Source organism: Eucyclogobius newberryi, unplaced genomic scaffold, assembly GCF_026437365.1.
Source record: "Eucyclogobius newberryi isolate DKJ021-1_F unplaced genomic scaffold, fEucNew1.0.hap1 SCAF_12, whole genome shotgun sequence".
Lineage (NCBI taxonomy): Eukaryota > Metazoa > Chordata > Actinopteri > Gobiiformes > Gobiidae > Eucyclogobius > Eucyclogobius newberryi.
This window is the reverse complement of record NW_027315746.1, coordinates 1,887,846-1,907,565: the sequence shown is the minus strand read 5'-3', so window position 1 is coordinate 1,907,565 and position 19,720 is coordinate 1,887,846. Positions and strand designations below refer to the sequence as shown.

At 47.8% G+C, this 19,720-nt stretch overlaps 1 protein-coding gene across 1 annotated transcript in view; it reads right to left on the bottom strand.

Moving 5' to 3' along the window:
- Nucleotides 1-1,471: 1,471 nt before the first annotated feature.
- LOC140355669 (voltage-gated inwardly rectifying potassium channel KCNH6-like) overlaps nt 1,472-19,720 on the bottom strand; it is a 40,812-nt gene continuing 22,563 nt past the window's right edge. The window contains exons 4-13 of the mRNA XM_072440326.1: nt 13,435-13,634; nt 11,640-11,727; nt 11,365-11,529; nt 10,439-10,560; nt 9,377-9,448; nt 8,778-8,871; nt 6,068-6,170; nt 4,094-4,531; nt 3,707-3,986; nt 1,472-1,561 (exon numbers count right to left, since the gene is read on the bottom strand). Of these exons, the coding sequence (XP_072296427.1) occupies nt 1,490-1,561; nt 3,707-3,986; nt 4,094-4,531; nt 6,068-6,170; nt 8,778-8,871; nt 9,377-9,448; nt 10,439-10,560; nt 11,365-11,529; nt 11,640-11,727; nt 13,435-13,634 (1,634 nt within the window). The 3' untranslated portion in view covers nt 1,472-1,489. The remainder of the gene's footprint in view (nt 1,562-3,706; nt 3,987-4,093; nt 4,532-6,067; nt 6,171-8,777; nt 8,872-9,376; nt 9,449-10,438; nt 10,561-11,364; nt 11,530-11,639; nt 11,728-13,434; nt 13,635-19,720) is intronic.

The window sequence follows — 19,720 nt, the reverse complement described above, 5'->3', positions numbered from 1 at the left end:
TGGAGGGTGGGGAGTGGAGAACGGGGGGTGGAGAGCGGGGGGTGGAGAGCGGGGGTGGAGAATGGGGTGGAGGGTGGGGAGTGGAGAGTGGGGGGTGGAGGGTGGAGAACGGGGGGTGGAGAGCGGGGGGTGGAGAGCGGGGGTGGAGAGTGGGGTGGAGGGTGGGGAGTGGAGAGTGGGGGGTGGAGAGTGGAGAACGGGGGGTGGAGAGCGGGGGGTGGAGAGTGGGGGTGGAGAGTGGGGTGGAGGGTGGGGAGTGGAGAGTGGGGGGTGGAGGGTGGAGAGTGGAGAACGGGGGGTGGAGAGCGGGGGGTGGAGAGCGGGGGTGGAGAGTGGGGTGGAGGGTGGGGAGTGGAGAGTGGGGGGTGGAGAGTGGAGAACGGGGGGTGGAGAGCGGGGGGTGGAGAGCGGGGGTGGAGAGTGGGGTGGAGGGTGGGGAGTGGAGAGTGGGGGGTGGAGAGTGGAGAACGGGGGGTGGAGAGCGGGGGTGGAGAATGGGGTGGAGGGTGGGGAGTGGAGAGTGGGGGGTGGAGGGTGGAGAGTGGAGAACGGGGGGTGGAGAGCGGGGGGTGGAGAGCGGGGGTGGAGAGTGGGGTGGAGGGTGGGGAGTGGAGAGTGGGGGTGGAGAGTGGGGGGTGGAAAATGGAGGGTGAAGAGTGGGGAGTGGAGGGTGGGGGGTGGAGGGTGGGGGTGGAGAGTGGGGAGTGGAGGGTGGGGGTGGAGAGTGGGGAGTGGAGGGTGGAGAGCGGCAGTGGAGACTAGGAGGTGGAGAGTGGGGGTGGAGATGGTGGTGTGAATGGTTGAGGATAGTTTTGTGTTAATGCGAAACCTTGAGTGAAAAAAATAAACTAAAACAGCGTCAGAAACAGAAATTTTCACTTTCTCGTTGTTTGTAATAAACACATTTATTTTCAGTTTGGATTCGTGCAAAGCGTCTCCATGACGATCTCTGCTGCTCGCACGCTCCATCTCGTTCACGTGAACCATCATCACAGACATTTAAAGATACGTTTTCAAGCCATAAAACGTGCACAAAAAGACACAATCCTAGAACGTGACACGGGAACAACGGCAGTGGGCGATAATTTGACCTCATGACCTTTTCTCATCCCAGCGCGGAACAAAGGGCCAAAGGTTCTGGCTCCACCTGTAGAACACCGAGGTTCTGTTCACGAACACTAGAGGGACTTTTCTGCGCCGCTACGTTTAAATATCTCGTGTGCGTCGTTACAATAGAACTTTCACGAGGAGAACATGCACGTACTGGACACATCGATAACGCCGTCGCATCATTTCATCGTTAATACATAAATATAATGTCATGTGTACAAATAAATACCAGCGGCAGTGCATTATTTAGACATTTACAGTTGCCGTTTTTGCTGTACGTCTACTACAAATACTCTCCGTCCCGCATATTCTTGTATTCACATCGGCGCGTCTTTGCTGCTCTTCCGTCGTGAGCGAGTCCGTGCTCGGAGCCGGTTCTTCACGGTTCCTCTGAAGGTGAAAGATGTGGCCCTGAGTTCCCCGCGCTCTGGTCCAAACAGTCCTCGACCGCCTGAAACGCAAACGCCGGAACGTTTCACCACCACCGCTTGTGCCAGATGCCCTCCCGTCCCGGTGAGCCAGTGCCCCGTCATGTCCGAAAAAAGTTCATTTTATCTTTCGATTTCTGTTGCCACAAAAGTCGCTTCGATTCAAAATCACACGAAGGTTTTTTCAGGTTTTCATCGTGTTCTAACGTTCCTCCTCAAAAACACTGCTGCAGTTTAGTTTAGCTTCATTCACTCTTGTTTTATTAATCCTGTTTTGCTTTACAATTTCTGTGAAATATTACATGTTTTTGTCCTGATACTTGCATGAACTTAAATCAGATGTTTCACCCAAAAAATAACTTCAGTGGTAGTTTCGCCAAATACTTTTTACATGGGAACATTTGTGGCACTTTTTATTTTCATTTTAGCCCCTTACTTAAACCCCTGTGCCCTCATCCCAGGTGGAGTCTGGGTGGAGGTTTCTGTACCTGTCTGAAGACTCCTGCCCTCATCCCAGGTGGAGTCTGGGTGGAGGTTTCTGTACCTGTCTAAAGACTCCTGCCCTCATCCCAGGTGGAGTCTGGGTGGAGGTTTCTGTACCTGTTTGAAGACTCCTGCCCTCATCCCAGGTGGAGTCTGGGTGGAGGTTTCTGTACCTGTCTGAAGACTCCTGCCCTCATCCCAGGTGGAGTCTGGGTGGAGGTTTCTGTACCTGTCTGAAGACTCCTGCCCTCATCCCAGGTGGAGTCTGGGTGGAGGTTTCTGTACCTGTTTGAAGACTCCTGCCCTCATCCCAGGTGGAGTCTGGGTGGAGGTTTCTGTACCTGTCTGAAGACTCCTGCCCTCATCCCAGGTGGAGTTTGGGTGGAGGTTTCTGTACCTGTTTGAAGACTCCTGCCCTCATCCCAGGTGGAGTTTGGGTGGAGGTTTCTGTACCTGTTTGAAGACTCCTGCCCTCATCCCAGGTGGAGTCTGGGTGGAGGTGTCTGTACCTGTCTGAAGACTCCTGCCCTCATCCCAGGTGGAGTCTGGGTGGAGGTTTCTGTACCTGTCTAAAGACTCCTGCCCTCATCCCAGGTGGAGTTTGGGTGGAGGTTTCTGTACCTGTTTGAAGACTCCTGCCCTCATCCCAGGTGGAGTTTGGGTGGAGGTTTCTGTACCTGTCTGAAGACTCCTGCCCTCATCCCAGGTGGAGTCTGGGTGGAGGTTTCTGTACCTGTCTAAAGACTCCTGCCCTCATCCCAGGTGGAGTCTGGGTGGAGGTTTCTGGACCTGTTTGAAGACTCCTGCCCTCATCCCAGGTGGAGTCTGGGTGGAGGTTTCTGTACCTGTCTGAAGACTCCTGCCCTCATCCCAGGTGGAGTCTGGGTGGAGGTTTCTGTACCTGTTTGAAGACTCCTGCCCTCATCCCAGGTGGAGTCTGGGTGGAGGTTTCTGTACCTGTCTGAAGACTCCTGCCCTCATCCCGGGTGGAGTTTGGGTGGAGGTGTCTGTACCTGTTTGAAGACTCCTGCCTTCATCCCAGGTGGAGTTTGGGTGGAGGTTTCTGTACCTGTTTGAAGACTCCTGCCCTCATCCCAGGTGGAGTCTGGGTGGAGGTGTCTGTACCTGTCTGAAGACTCCTGCCCTCATCCCAGGTGGAGTCTGGGTGGAGGTGTCTGTACCTGTTTGAAGACTCCTGCCCTCATCCCAGGTGGAGTCTGGGTGGAGGTTTCTGTACCTGTCTGAAGACTCCTGCCCTCATCCCAGGTGGAGTCTGGGTGGAGGTTTCTGTACCTGTCTGAAGACTCCTGCCCTCATCCCAGGTGGAGTTTGGGTGGAGGTTTCTGTACCTGTTTGAAGACTCCTGCCCTCATCCCAGGTGGAGTTTGGGTGGAGGTTTCTGTACCTGTTTGAAGACTCCTGCCCTCATCCCAGGTGGAGTCTGGGTGGAGGTGTCTGTACCTGTCTGAAGACTCCTGCCCTCATCCCAGGTGGAGTCTGGGTGGAGGTGTCTGTACCTGTTTGAAGACTCCTGCCCTCATCCCAGGTGGAGTCTGGGTGGAGGTTTCTGTACCTGTCTAAAGACTCCTGCCCTCATCCCAGGTGGAGTCTGGGTGGAGGTTTCTGTACCTGTCTGAAGACTCCTGCCCTCATCCCAGGTGGAGTCTGGGTGGAGGTGTCTGTACCTGTGAAGCTGTGGAGTTGTGGAGGCGAGCTTCAGCGTGTGGTTCTTGAGGAATCTGAGTCTGAAGAGAAGCGTCCTCAGAAGACAGGACGAGGGGGACGTGCGGCGACCTACGACCTCCGTGGCTCTGAGGAGTGCCAGAGAGCGGGGAGGAGGGTGCTGCGACGCCCCCTGCAGGCGGAGAGGAGGGAGTGAGGGTGCTGTAGGACGGAGGGATGGAGATCTGCTTCTGCAACAGCTGGAGGATGGTCCCGATGTCCGCGCTCATGCGACTCTCCAAACTATAACACACAAAACACTGATCGTCACGTCAAGACACCGTTTCCACCGTTTTGGATCAGCGTCCGGACGTTTGGATGCAAAACGCTCCGCCCCGTTTGAACCCCACCTGCCGATCTGCCTCTGCAGCGAGTCCAGCCCCCGCTCGATCTCCACTCTGTGTCTGTGTGGCACCACGCCGGCACAGGCAGGGGGCGCCGTGGAGGAGCGCACTGAGGACGCGCCCGGAGAAGGACCACCAGGGGGCGGGTGAGGGGGATTGTGGCGCTGCGGGAGCGCGCTATGGAGCGATGTGACCTTCTCCAGTGGGTTACAGGAGTTCTCCAACGGCATGAGGCGTCGTTCTACAGGGTCGGAGCAGTTGTTTTGAGGCAGGGGGCGTTTATCTGGCGGCAGGGGCTGGTCGTCGGGGCTGACGGGTGACAGGAGGCTCGGGGCACACGGCACTTGCTGGTACTTCTGCTCCTGACTCTCCCCCCACAGAGTGAAGATGCTGGACACGCCCGAAAACGCATCTGCAGAAAGAGACGAACATGAAACAGCAGAAAGAGAACACGCCCAACAACACCCAACAACACCCAACAACACCCAACAGCACCCAACAACACCCAACAACACCCAACAGCACCCAACAACACCCAACAACACCCAACAGCACCCAACAACACCCAACAACACCCAACAACACCCAACAGCACCCAACCCAACAACACCCAACAGCACCCAACAACACCCAACAACACCCAACAGCACCCAACAACACCCAACAACACCCAACAACACCCAACAGCACCCAACAACACCCAACAACACCCAACAGCACCCAACAACACCCAACAACACCCAACAGCACCCAACAACACCCAACAACACCCAACAACACCCAACAATACCCAACAGCACCCAACAACACCCAACAACACCCAACAATACCCAACAATACCCAACAGCACCCAACAACACCCAACAACACCCAACAACACCCTACAACACCCAAAAACACCCAACAACACCCAACAGACGCCCTTAAAAGGTTTGTACAAAAACACAAGAACATTCTGCATTCGCCTCCTCTAGCTCCTCCCCCTTGATTGTGTTCCCCCTCCTCCCCCTCTTCTCCCTCCTCTACCTCTACCTCCTCCTTCTTCTCCCTCCTCCCTCCTCCTCCTCCCCCTCCTCCTCCTTCCTCTCCCTCCTCCCGCTCCTCACCTGTGATCACATTCGTGCTCCTCTCCCTCTTCTCTCCTTCAGTTGTTCTGATGTTCGGGGCCGTGTGGAGCAGAGTCGTCTGAATCGGGCTCATTTCTGGCTCTTCTGGCTCTTCATCACTGGAGAAGACTGGACCATATCTGAGAACGACATGAACCAGGACTAAACCAGGACTAAACCAGGTCCAAACCAGGTCTAAACCAGGCCTAAACCAGGTCTAAACCAGGTCTAAACCAGGCCTAAACCAGGACTAAACCAGGTCTAAACCAGGTCCAAACCAGGTCTAAACCAGGCCTAAACCAGGTCTAAACCAGGTCTAAACCAGGCCTAAACCAGGTCTAAACCAGGCCTAAACCAGGTCTAAACCAGGTCTAAACCAGGCCTAAACCAGGACTAAACCAGGCCTAAACCAGGCCTAAACCAGGTCTAAACCAGGTCTAAACCAGGCCTAAACCAGGACTAAACCAGGCCTAAACCAGGCCTAAACCAGGACTAAACCAGGTCTAAACCAGGTCTAAACCAGGTCTAAACCAGGCCTAAACCAGGTCTAAACCAGGTCTAAACCAGGACTAAACCAGGTCTAAACCAGGCCTAAACCAGGACTGAAGTCACTCTGATACTGATCTGGGAAAACCCTCAAAAAAAGCTGCAGTTTTGGAGCGGGAAAAGGTGTAGCCAATGTCTGTATTTGAGATCATTTTAATAGTTTTAATTATAAATACATACTTATTGTCTCCAAAACAAGTACAATATAATGTTCTATCTTCCACCTCTAACCACGTTCACACGGCTCTGGTTTCTCCCAGGATGGAGCCACAGAAAGTATCTGAGTATCTACAGTATTTGTGTGATTACTGTGTATTTAAGGTCTCACAGAGTGTATCGATGCTCGTCTTTACTGTGCTCCCTCTGCTCCCAGTTACTGCACCTCCTCCTCCACCTGAAGGCCCTGTGTCTGCGGGCAGCGCTCGTGTCTCCTGCAAGGCAACAAAACTAACCATAAACCAACAAATACAGGTATAAATGTGGCTTTATTTGTACTGAGCTTTACTGTAAAAGCTTTTCTTAAATGTGCATTTTGTACGTTTCCTGCTTAACTCTAAGTTAGCGCTTTGCCTTGAATGTTCCAATGTGTGAATGAATCCAAAGCCAAAGCACGACATAAAGAGAGGTTCACGCGCGGGCTTTAGCCACGCCCCTCACACACACTAGCTTTAGCCACGCCCCTCACACACTCTAGCTTTAGCCACGCCCCCTCACACACACTAGCTTTAGCCACGCCCCTCACACACACTAGCTTTAGCCACGCCCCTCACACACACTAGCTTTAGCCACGCCCCTCACACACTCTAGCTTTAGCCACGCCCCTCACACACACTAGCTTTAGCCACGCCCCTCACACACACTCGCTTTAGCCACGCCCCTCACACACACTAGCTTTAGCCACGCCCCTCACACACACTCGCTTTAGCCACGCCCCTCACACACTCTAGCTTTAGCCACGCCCCTCACACACACTCGCTTTAGCCACGCCCCACACACACACTCGCTTTAGCCACGCCCCTCACACACACTAGCTTTAGCCACGCCCCTCACACACACTAGCTTTAGCCACGCCCCACACACACACTCGCTTTAGCCACGCCCCTCACACACACTCGCTTTAGCCACGCCCCTCACACACACTCGCTTTAGCCACGCCCCTCACACACGCTAGCTTTAGCCACGCCCCTCACACAAACTAGCTTTAGCCACGCCCCTCACACACGCTCGCTTTAGCCACGCCCCTCACACACACTCGCTTTAGCCACGCCCCTCACACACACTCGCTTCAGCCACGCCCCTCACACACACTAGCTTTAGCCACGCCCCTCACACACACTAGCTTTAGCCACGCCCCCTCACACACACTAGCTCTAGCCACGCCCCTCACACACACTCGCTTTAGCCACGCCCCTCACACACACTAGCTTTAGCCACGCCCCTCACACACACTAGCTTTAGCCACGCCCCTCACACACACTCGCTTTAGCCACGCCCCTCACACACACTAGCTTTAGCAACGCCCCTCACACACACTCGCTTTAGTTACGCCCCTCACACACACTCGCTTTAGCCACGCCCCTCACACACGCTCGCTTTAGCCACGCCCCCTCACACACACTAGCTTTAGCCACGCCCCTCACACACACTAGCTTTAGCCACGCCCCTCACACAAACTAGCTTTAGCCACGCCCCTCACACATACTCGCTTTAGCCACGCCCCTCACACGCTTTAGCCACGCCCCTCACACACGCTCGCTTTAGCCACGCCCCCTCACACACGCTAGCTTTAGCCACGCCCCTCACACACACTCGCTTTAGCCACGCCCCTCACACACACTAGCTTTAGCCACGCCCCTCACACACACTAGCTTTAGCCACGCCCCTCAAACACACTAGCTTTAGCCACGCCCCTCACACGCACTCGCTTTAGCCACGCCCCTTACACACACTCGCTTTAGCCACGCCCCTCACACACACTCGCTTTAGCTACGCCCCTCACACACGCTCGCTTTTGCCACGCCCCCTCACACACACTAGCTTTAGCCACACCCCTCACACACACTAGCTTTAGCCACGCCCCTCACACACACTCGCTTTAGCCACGCCCCTCACACACACTCGCTTTAGCCACGCCCCTCACACACGCTCGCTTTAGCCACACCCCCTCACACACACTAGCTTTAGCCACGCCCCTCACACACACTTGCTTTAGCCACGCCCCTCACACACACTAGCTTTAGCCACGCCCCTCACACACACTAGCTTTAGCCACGCCCCTCACACACGCTCGCTTTAGCCACGCCCCTCACACACACTAGCTTTAGCCACGCCCCTCACACACACTCGCTTTAGCCACGCCCCTCACACACGCTCGCTTTAGCCACGCCCCCTCACACACACTAGCTTTAGCCACGCCCCTCACACACAATCGCTTTAGCCACGCCCCTCACACACACTAGCTTTAGCCACGCCCCTCACACACACTCGCTTTAGCCACGCCCGTCACACACACTAGCTTTAGCCACGCCCCTCACACACGCTAGCTTTAGCCACGCCCCTCAAACACACTCGCTTTAGCCACGCCCCTCACACACACTAGCTTTAGCCACGCCCCTCACACACACTAGCTTTAGCCACGCCCCTCACACACACTAGCTTTAGCCACGCCCCTCACACACACTCGCTTTAGCCACGCCCGTCACACACACTAGCTTTAGCCACGCCCCTCACACACGCTAGCTTTAACCACGCCCCTCAAACACGCTGGCTTTAGCCACGCCCCTCACACACACTAGCTTTAGCCACGCCCCTCACACACACTAGCTTTAGCCACGCCCCTCACACACATTCGCTTTAGCCACGCCCCTCACACACACTAGCTTTAGCCACGCCCCTCACACACATTCGCTTTAGCCACGCCCCTCACACACACACACTTGGAATCAGCCTCAGGATTAAAATGATATCATTCATGTAAAAGTATGTTTTTTAGGCTCCATGTTAGAAACCGCCCCCTCTCTCAGGGGCGGGGCTTGTACCTGTCACAGGATTGGAGAACTTCCTGTCAAACAGAGTTTTTCTGAATTGGTCGAACTCAGAGTTGTCTGCAGCCAGCACCACCTCACTGTTCACCTGGAGACACAGAGGGAGAGCCAATATGACCCCAAACTACGGCCCACAGGCCACATACGGCCCGCTTGGTTTTAAAATCCGGCCCGACAAACATGCCGAGTAATATTTTAAAAAAAATATATATATATTTTTTTATTTAAAAGTTTTGACCTTTTAGACACTCTGACCCTTTAGACACTATGACCCTTTAGACACTTTGACCCTTTAGACACTCTGACCCTTTAGACACTATGACCCTTTAGACACTTTGACCCTTTAGACACTCTGACCCTTTAGACACTATGACCCTTTATACACTTTGACCCTTTAGACACTCTGACCCTTTAGACACTATGACCCTTTATACACTTTGACCCTTTAGACACTCTGACCCTTTATACACTTTGACCCTTTAGACACTATGACCCTTTATACACTTTGACCCTTTAGACACTCTGACCATTTAGACACTATGACCCTTTAGACACTCTGACCCTTTAGACACTCTGACCCTTTAGACACTCACGTCTCGCAGGTTGAAGGTGATCTCCAGATTGGACCAGAAGTATTCAGAGAACTCCGGGTACATGTCCAGCACCTGGAGCACAAGACGACCAAAAGTGAAGAAATGATGAAGTTAATCATGTTCTAATCAAGTCGTTTCTAATGGTTTTGTCCTCTCTGTGGATCTAAACTTTATTTAAACATGTTTGTGGACACTGTGGTTGTCCTGTCCCTCCAGGATGTCCTCTCTGTGGATCTAAACTTTATTTAAACGTGTTTGTGGACACTGTGGTTGTCCTGTCCCTCCAGGATGTCCTCTCTGTGGATCTAAACTTTATTTAAACGTGTTTGTGGACACTGTGGTTGTCCTGTACCTCCAGGATGTCCTCTCTGTGGATCTAAACTTTATTTAAACGTGTTTGTGGACACTGTGGTTGTCCTGTCCCTCCAGGATGTCCTCTCTGTGGATCTAAACTTTATTTAAACGTGTTTGTGGACACTGTGGTTGTCCTGTACCTCCAGGATGTCCTCTCTGTGGATCTAAACTTTATTTAAACGTGTTTGTGGACACTGTGGTTGTCCTGTCCCTCCAGGATGTCCTCTCTGTGGATCTAAACTTTATTTAAACGTGTTTGTGGACACTGTGGTTGTCCTGTACCTCCAGGATGTCCTCTCTGTGGATCTAAACTTTATTTAAACGTGTTTGTGGACACTGTGGTTGTCCTGTACCTCCAGGATGTCCTCTCTGTGGATCTAAACTTTATTTAAACGTGTTTGTGGACACTGTGGTTGTCCTGTCCCTCCAGGATGTCCTCTCTGTGGATCTAAACTTTATTTAAACGTGTTTGTGGACACTGTGGTTGTCCTGTACCTCCAGGATGTCCTCTCTGTGGATCTAAACTTTATTTAAACGTGTTTGTGGACACTGTGGTTGTCCTGTACCTCCAGGATGTCCTCTCTGTGGATCTAAACTTTATTTAAACGTGTTTGTGGACACTGTGGTTGTCCTGTACCTCCAGGATGTCCTCTCTGTGGATCTAAACTTTATTTAAACGTGTTTGTGGACACTGTGGTTGTCCTGTACCTCCAGGATGTCCTCTCGGTGGATCTTGTGGAGGTCGCAGTAGGTCAGAGCTCTAACGTCAGAGCTGCTCTTTCCTGGCAGAGCGTACAGGTTTATGGGTTCTCCAAAGATGTCGTTCTTTCCTGGAAAAAGAACTTCATTAGCCTGTTTTTTTGTAACTCGTAAGACTAAAAACCTACATTTAAAAAACAAACATTTCAGCCTAAGACATAATAGTAAATAGTAATTACTTTTTTCATTGTTGAGTGAGAAATGTATTCTACAATTACAAATATAATATACTACATAACAAAGTAACCCCGCCCCTGGCCCCTGTCCAGCGTGAGCCCCGCCCAAGGCCCAAAGTCACTGGGACAGGCTCCAGTCGCGACTCCAAACGAGAAGAAGTGGGAGAAAATGAATGAATCTAAAATACTACATATTTATAATAACCTATATAACCTTATATACTTACATATATAAGGTTATATGTTTGAGCATGAAGTCAGAACAAAATATGTTTACAAAAGGAATAAAATTTAATTTCCAATAGTTTACGGTCGTAAAAGCAATTATTATTCATTTTTACTTTATATTACACATTTTTACTTTTGTTTATGGTTGTACAAAATGAAAGATAATGATAAAGGAAATTATTATGATAATAAAATCCATTTATATTATGTATTTAATCTATAACATACAAAAAATAACAAGTAACATACAAAAAAAACAAGAAAGAAAAGAAAAACTATCTTATTTTTTTCTGTAGTAGTTTCACAAAACAAAATCACAAGAGAAAAACAAACAGATCTTTTTTAAATATTTTTCTTTTGTACAAAAAATCGAACAATGACAACAAAAACAGATAACATTGTTCTCTTTTGTATAACAATGTGTTGTAGTGTTCGGTCGGTACAGTGTCCACCAGGGGGCACCAGACTCACCCAGTATAGCCACCACCGCGTCCCCCCGGAGGATCTCGATGGAGCCTCTGGAGATGAAGTACAGCGCCGAGATGACATCGCCCGCGTGGACCAGCGTGTCGCCCGGAGGAGCGTGTGTCGTTTTGAAGCGAATGGCCAACGAGCGCAGGCAGCCTTTGGTCGATCCTGCAAAACACACAAGCAAAATAACCCGAAACCTAAACCTGATCTTATCTTATTAAAACTAAAAAGAGACTAAAAATAAAACAGTCATTTGAATGTTCCAGTGGATTTACCTTTGAAAGCTTTGCAGTTCTGCAGCAGAGTCCTGTTCAAATGGAGGCAGATGTCAGCCTGAAGACACTCAGGGAAACCTTTCAAGACCTGGAGAAGAAGCAGCAAGAGCTCTGATGAAACGAGTGCCAAACAAGTGCCAAACAAGCAGGAAACAAGTGCTAAACAAGCAGGAAACAAGTGCCAAACAAGCAGGAAACAAGTGCCAAACAAGCAGGAAACAAGTGCCAAACAAGCAGGAAACAAGTGCTAAACAAGCAGGAAACAAGTGCGAAACAAGCAGGAAACAAGTGCTAAACAAGCAGGAAACAAGTGCCAAACAAGCAGGAAACAAGTGCCAAACAAGCAGGAAACAAGTGCCAAACAAGCAGGAAACAAGTGCTAAACAAGCAGGAAACAAGTGCGAAACAAGCAGGAAACAAGTGCTAAACAAGCAGGAAACAAGTGCCAAACAAGCAGGAAACAAGTGCCAAACAAGCAGGAAACAAGTGCCAAACAAGCAGGAAACAAGTGCCAAACAAGCAGGAAACAAGTGCTAAACAAGCAGGAAACAAGTGCGAAACAAGCAGGAAACAAGTGCTAAACAAGCAGGAAACAAGTGCTAAACAAGCAGGAAACAAGTCCAAAACAAGCAGGAAACAAGTGCCAAACAAGCAGGAAACAAGTGCCAAACAAGCAGGACACAAGTGCCAAACAAGCAGGAAACAAGTGCCAAACAAGCAGGAAACAAGTGCCAAACAAGCAGGAAACAAGTGCTAAACAAGCAGGAAACAAGTGCGAAACAAGCAGGAAACAAGTGCTAAACAAGCAGGAAACAAGTGCTAAACAAGCAGGAAACAAGTGCAAAACAAGCAGGAAACAAGTGCGAAACGAGTGCGAAACAAGTGCGAAACAAGCAGGAAACAAGTGCTAAACAAGCAGGAAACAAGTGCTACCCAAGCAGGAAACAAGTGCAAAACAAGCAGGAAACAAGTGCCAAACAAGCAGGAAACAAGTGCCAAACAAGCAGGAAACAAGTGCGAAACAAGTGCGAAACAAGTGCGAAACAAGCAGGAAACAAGTGCGAAAAAAGCAGGAAACAAGTGCGAAACAAGCAGGAAACAAGTGGGAAACAAGCAGGAAACAAGTGCGAAACAAGTGCGAAACAAGCAGGAAACAGGTGCGAAACAAGTGCGAAAAACAAGTGCGAAACAAGCAGGAAACAAGTGCGAAACAGGCAGGAAACAAGTGCGAAACAGGCAGGAAACAAATGCGAAACAAGTGCGAAACGAGTGCGAAACAAGCAGGAAACAAGTGCGAAACGAGTGCGAAACAAGCAGGAAACAAGTGCGAAACGAGTGCGAAACAAGTGCGAAACAAGCAGGAAACAAGTGCGAAACGAGTGCGAAACAAGCAGGAAACAAGTGCGAAACAAGCAGGAAACAAGTGCGAAACGAGTGCGAAACAAGAAGGAAACAAGTGCGAAACAAGCAGGAAACAAGTGCGAAAAACGTGCAAATCAAGTTTAAAACAGGTACGAAACAAGTACAAAACAAGCACAAAACAAGTACAAAACAAGTACAAAACGAGTGCGAAACGAGTACAAAACAAGAATGAAACAAGCACAAAACGAGCATGAAAGTTTAAAACAAAAAAATTTGCTAAAATATTTAACACAATAATATCAATATACATCATATAATTTTTGCAGTGCATCATAAATGTGCTAAATGAACCAGGAAGTGTTTTGTCACGGTTCAAGTACAAGAACATCCTCCTAACACTGGGTTTGGGACGTGGTGTGATGCACAGTCTGACCGCGTTCATGTCGATGCCGTTGGTGTAGGACCAGGCGTGTTGGAAATACTCCTCCAGCCGCTGCCTCAGCGGGTTTGGGATCTGATGGAAGCGGATGAACTCCCGGACCCTCATCATCTGAGCGTGGTACCTCGCCGTGCCCGAGTACAGCCGCTGGATGATGGCCGACACGTTCCCGAAGATGCTGGCGTACATCAGGGCTGGAGAGAACAAGCAAACTCAGCCAGAGAAACTGAAGATGCTGGAGAACATCAGGGCTGGAGAGAACATTTCAACATATACAATAAACAAACTAGGGCTGCAACAATTATTCGAGTTAATTGAATAATTCGATTACAAAAAAACTTTGATTATTATTTTATTGCCTCGATGCTTCGTTAATTTACATATTTTATTAAAAACAGGTGAATCTGTGGCGAGCGGAGCGCAAGGAACGACTTGTGCTGCTTTTGTTTCCCACGGAGCTTCTTCCTGAAGCAGCTGAAGCAAAACAGAGAGAGCGGCGTGTTTTAAACTATTATAGGTGCGACAAATGGATAATAATAATAATAATAATAATAATAATAACTATTATTTATATAGTGCTTTTCAGTGACCCAAAGACGCTGAACATAATAAAAAAAAAGGGGGGGGTATTTACAGACAGGGGGGACAACACGTACAGAACACATTAATATACAGATAAAATGAACAAGACAGAAGAAGTAGAGAGAAAAAGATGGGGATGTAACAGAGGGTAGAAGAGTAGGCAATGGGGTAGAGGAGGCTAGGGGTAGGGGAGGTCATAGGCTTGGGTGAAGAGGTATGTTTTGAGGCGGGATTTGAATGTTGTGAGTGAGGGAGAGTGGCGGACAGGTTGGGGGAGGGAGTTCCAGAGTCGGGGTGCTGTTCGGGAGAATGCTCTGTCGCCAAAAGTTTTGAGTCGGGATGTTGGTGCAGTCAGGGTGAGAGAGGAGGAGGATCGGAGAGCTCGGGTGGGGCGGTGGGGGATGAGGAGGTCAGACAGGTAGGGGGGGGCAAGGTGGTGAAGAGCTTTGAAGGTGAGGAGGAGTATTTTAAAGTTTATGCGCTGCTTGATGGGGATGGATCTATTATAGGTGTGACACATGGATCTATTACAGGTGTGACACATGGATCTATTACAGATGTGACACATGGATCTATTATAGGTGTGACACATGGATCTATTATAGGTGCGACACATGGATCTATTATAGATGTGACACATGGATCTATTACAGGTGTGACACATGGATCTATTACAGGTGCGACATTACAGGTGCGACACATGGATCTATTACAGGTGTGACACATGGATCTATTATAGGTGTGACACATGGATCTATTACAGGTGTGACACATGGATCTATTATAGGTGTGACACATGGATCTATTATAGGTGTGACTCATGGATCTATTACAGGTGCGACACATGGATCTATTATAGGTGCGACACATGGATCTATTATAGGTGCGACACATGGATCTATTATAGGTGTGACTCATAGATCTATTATAGGTGTGACACATGGATCTATTATAGGTGTGACTCATGGATCTATTACAGGTGTGACACATGGATCTATTACAGGTGCGACACATGGATCTATTACAGGTGTGACACATGGATCTATTACAGGTGCGACACATGGATCTATTACAGGTGTGACTCATGGATCTATTACAGGTGTGACACATGGATCTATTATAGGTGTGACACATGGATCTATTACAGGTGTGACACATGGATCTATTATAGATGTGACACATGGATCTATTACAGGTGTGACACATGGATCTATTACAGGTGTGACACATGGATCTATTACAGGTGTGACACATGGATCTATTACAGGTGTGACACATGGATCTATTATAGGTGTGACACATGGATCTATTATAGGTGTGACTCATGGATCTATTACAGGTGTGACACATGGATCTATTATAGGTGTGACACATGGATCTATTACAGGTGTGACACATGGATCTATTACAGGTGTGACTCATGGATCTATTACAGGTGTGACACATGGATCTATTACAGGTGTGACACATGGATCTATTACAGGTGCGACACATGGATCTATTACAGGTGCGACACATGGATCTATTACAGGTGCGACACATGGATCTATTACAGGTGCGACACATGGATCTATTATAGGTGCGACACATGGATCTATTATAGATGTGACACATGGATCTATTACAGGTGTGACACATGGATCTATTATAGGTGTGACACATGGATCTATTACAGGTGTGACACATGGATCTATTATAGATGTGACACATGGATCTATTACAGGTGTGACACATGGATCTATTATAGGTGTGACACATGGATCTATTACAGGTGTGACACATGGATCTATTATAGGTGTGACACATGGATCTATTATAGGTGCGACACATGGATCTATTACAGGTGTGACACATGGATCTATTATAGGTGTGACTCATGGATCTATTACAGGTGCGACACATGGATCTATTATAGGTGCGACACATGGATCTATTATAGATGTGACACATGGATCTATTACAGGTGCGACACATGGATCTATTACAGGTGTGACACATGGATCTATTACAGGTGCGACACATGGATCTATTACAGGTGCGACACATGGATCTATTACAGGTGCGACACATGGATCTATTACAGGTGCGACACATGGATCTATTACAGGTGCGACACATGGATCTATTACAGGTGCGACACATGGATCTATTACAGGTGCGACACATGGATCTATTACAGATGTGACACATGGATCTATTACAGGTGTGACACATGGATCTATTATAGGTGTGACACATGGATCTATTACAGGTGTGACACATGGATCTATTACAGGTGCGACACATGGATCTATTACAGGTGCGACACATGGATCTATTACAGGTGCGACACATGGATCTATTACAGGTGCGACACATGGATCTATTACAGGTGCGACACATGGATCTATTACAGATGTGACACATGGATCTATTACAGGTGTGACACATGGATCTATTATAGGTGTGACACATGGATCTATTACAGGTGTGACACATGGATCTATTATAGATGTGACACATGGATCTATTACAGGTGTGACACATGGATCTATTATAGGTGTGACACATGGATCTATTACAGGTGTGACACATGGATCTATTATAGGTGTGACACATGGATCTATTATAGGTGCGACACATGGATCTATTACAGGTGTGACACATGGATCTATTATAGGTGTGACTCATGGATCTATTACAGGTGCGACACATGGATCTATTATAGGTGCGACACATGGATCTATTATAGATGTGACACATGGATCTATTATAGGTGTGACTCATGGATCTATTACAGGTGTGACACATGGATCTATTACAGGTGCGACACATGGATCTATTACAGGTGTGACACATGGATCTATTATAGGTGCGACACATGGATCTATTATAGGTGTGACACATGGATCTATTACAGGTGCGACACATGGATCTATTACAGGTGTGACACATGGATCTATTATAAGTGTGTCTCATGGATCTATTATAGGTGTGACACATGGATCTATTATAGGTGTGACACATGGATCTATTACAGGTGTGACACATGGATCTATTATAGGTGTGACACATGGATCTATTACAGGTGCGACACATGGATCTATTACAGGTGCGACACATGGATCTATTACAGGTGCGACACATGGATCTATTACAGGTGCGACACATGGATCTATTACAGGTGCGACACATGGATCTATTATAGGTGTGACACATGGATCTATTACAGGTGTGATACATGGATCTATTACAGGTGTGACACATGGATCTATTACAGGTGCGACACATGGATCTATTACAGGTGCGACACATGGATCTATTACAGGTGTGACACATGGATCTATTACAGGTGCGACACATGGATCTATTACAGGTGCGACACATGGATCTATTACAGGTGTGACACATGGATCTATTACAGGTGCGACACATGGATCTATTACAGGTGCGACACATGGATCTATTATAGGTGTGACACATGGATCTATTACAGGTGTGACACATGGATCTATTATAGGTGTGACACATGGATCTATTATAGGTGTGACTCATGGATCTATTACAGGTGCGACACATGGATCTATTATAGGTGCGACACATGGATCTATTATAGATGTGACACATGGATCTATTATAGGTGTGACTCATGGATCTATTACAGGTGTGACACATGGATCTATTACAGGTGCGACACATGGATCTATTACAGGTGTGACACATGGATCTATTATAGGTGCGACACATGGATCTATTATAGGTGCGACACATGGATCTATTACAGGTGTGACTCATGGATCTATTACAGGTGTGACACATGGATCTATTATAGGTGTGACACATGGATCTATTACAGGTGTGACACATGGATCTATTACAGGTGTGACACATGGATCTATTACAGGTGTGACACATGGATCTATTACAGGTGTGACACATGGATCTATTATAGGTGTGACACATGGATCTATTATAGATGTGACACATGGATCTATTACAGGTGTGACACATGGATCTATTACAGGTGTGACACATGGATCTATTACAGGTGCGACATTACAGGTGCGACACATGGATCTATTACAGGTGTGACACATGGATCTATTATAGGTGTGACACATGGATCTATTACAGGTGTGACACATGGATCTATTATAGGTGTGACACATGGATCTATTATAGGTGTGACTCATGGATCTATTACAGGTGCGACACATGGATCTATTATAGGTGCGACACATGGATCTATTATAGATGTGACACATGGATCTATTATAGGTGTGACACATGGATCTATTATAGGTGTGACTCATGGATCTATTACAGGTGTGACACATGGATCTATTACAGGTGCGACACATGGATCTATTACAGGTGTGACACATGGATCTATTACAGGTGCGACACATGGATCTATTACAGGTGTGACTCATGGATCTATTACAGGTGTGACACATGGATCTATTATAGGTGTGACACATGGATCTATTACAGGTGTGACACATGGATCTATTATAGATGTGACACATGGATCTATTACAGGTGTGACACATGGATCTATTACAGGTGTGACACATGGATCTATTACAGGTGTGACACATGGATCTATTACAGGTGTGACACATGGATCTATTATAGGTGTGACACATGGATCTATTATAGGTGTGACTCATGGATCTATTACAGGTGTGACACATGGATCTATTATAGGTGTGACACATGGATCTATTACAGGTGTGACACATGGATCTATTACAGGTGTGACTCATGGATCTATTACAGGTGTGACACATGGATCTATTACAGGTGTGACACATGGATCTATTATAGGTGTGACACATGGATCTATTATAGGTGTGACTCATGGATCTATTATAGGTGTGACACATGGATCTATTATAGGTGTGACTCATGGATCTATTACAGGTGCGACACATGGATCTATTATAGGTGCGACACATGGATCTATTACAGGTGCGACACATGGATCTATTATAGGTGCGACACATGGATCTATTATAGATGTGACACATGGATCTATTATAGGTGTGACTCATGGATCTATTACAGGTGTGACACATGGATCTATTATAGGTGCGACACATGGATCTATTATAGATGTGACACATGGATCTATTATAGGTGTGACACATGGATCTATTATAGGTGCGACACATGGATCTATTATAGATGTGACACATGGATCTATTACAGGTGTGACACATGGATCTATTACAGGTGTGACACATGGATCTATTACAGGTGTGACACATGGATCTATTACAGGTGCGACACATGGATCTATTACAGGTGTGACACATGGATCTATTATAAGTGTGTCTCATGGATCTATTATAGGTGTGACACATGGATCTATTATAGGTGTGACACATGGATCTATTACAGGTGTGACACATGGATCTATTATAGGTGTGACACATGGATCTATTACAGGTGCGACACATGGATCTATTACAGGTGCGACACATGGATCTATTACAGGTGTGACACATGGATCTATTACAGGTGCGACACATGGATCTATTACAGGTGTGACACATGGATCTATTATAGGTGTGACACATGGATCTATTACAGGTGTGACACATGGATCTATTACAGGTGTGACACATGGATCTATTACAGGTGCGACACATGGATCTATTACAGGTGCGACACATGGATCTATTACAGGTGTGACACATGGATCTATTACAGG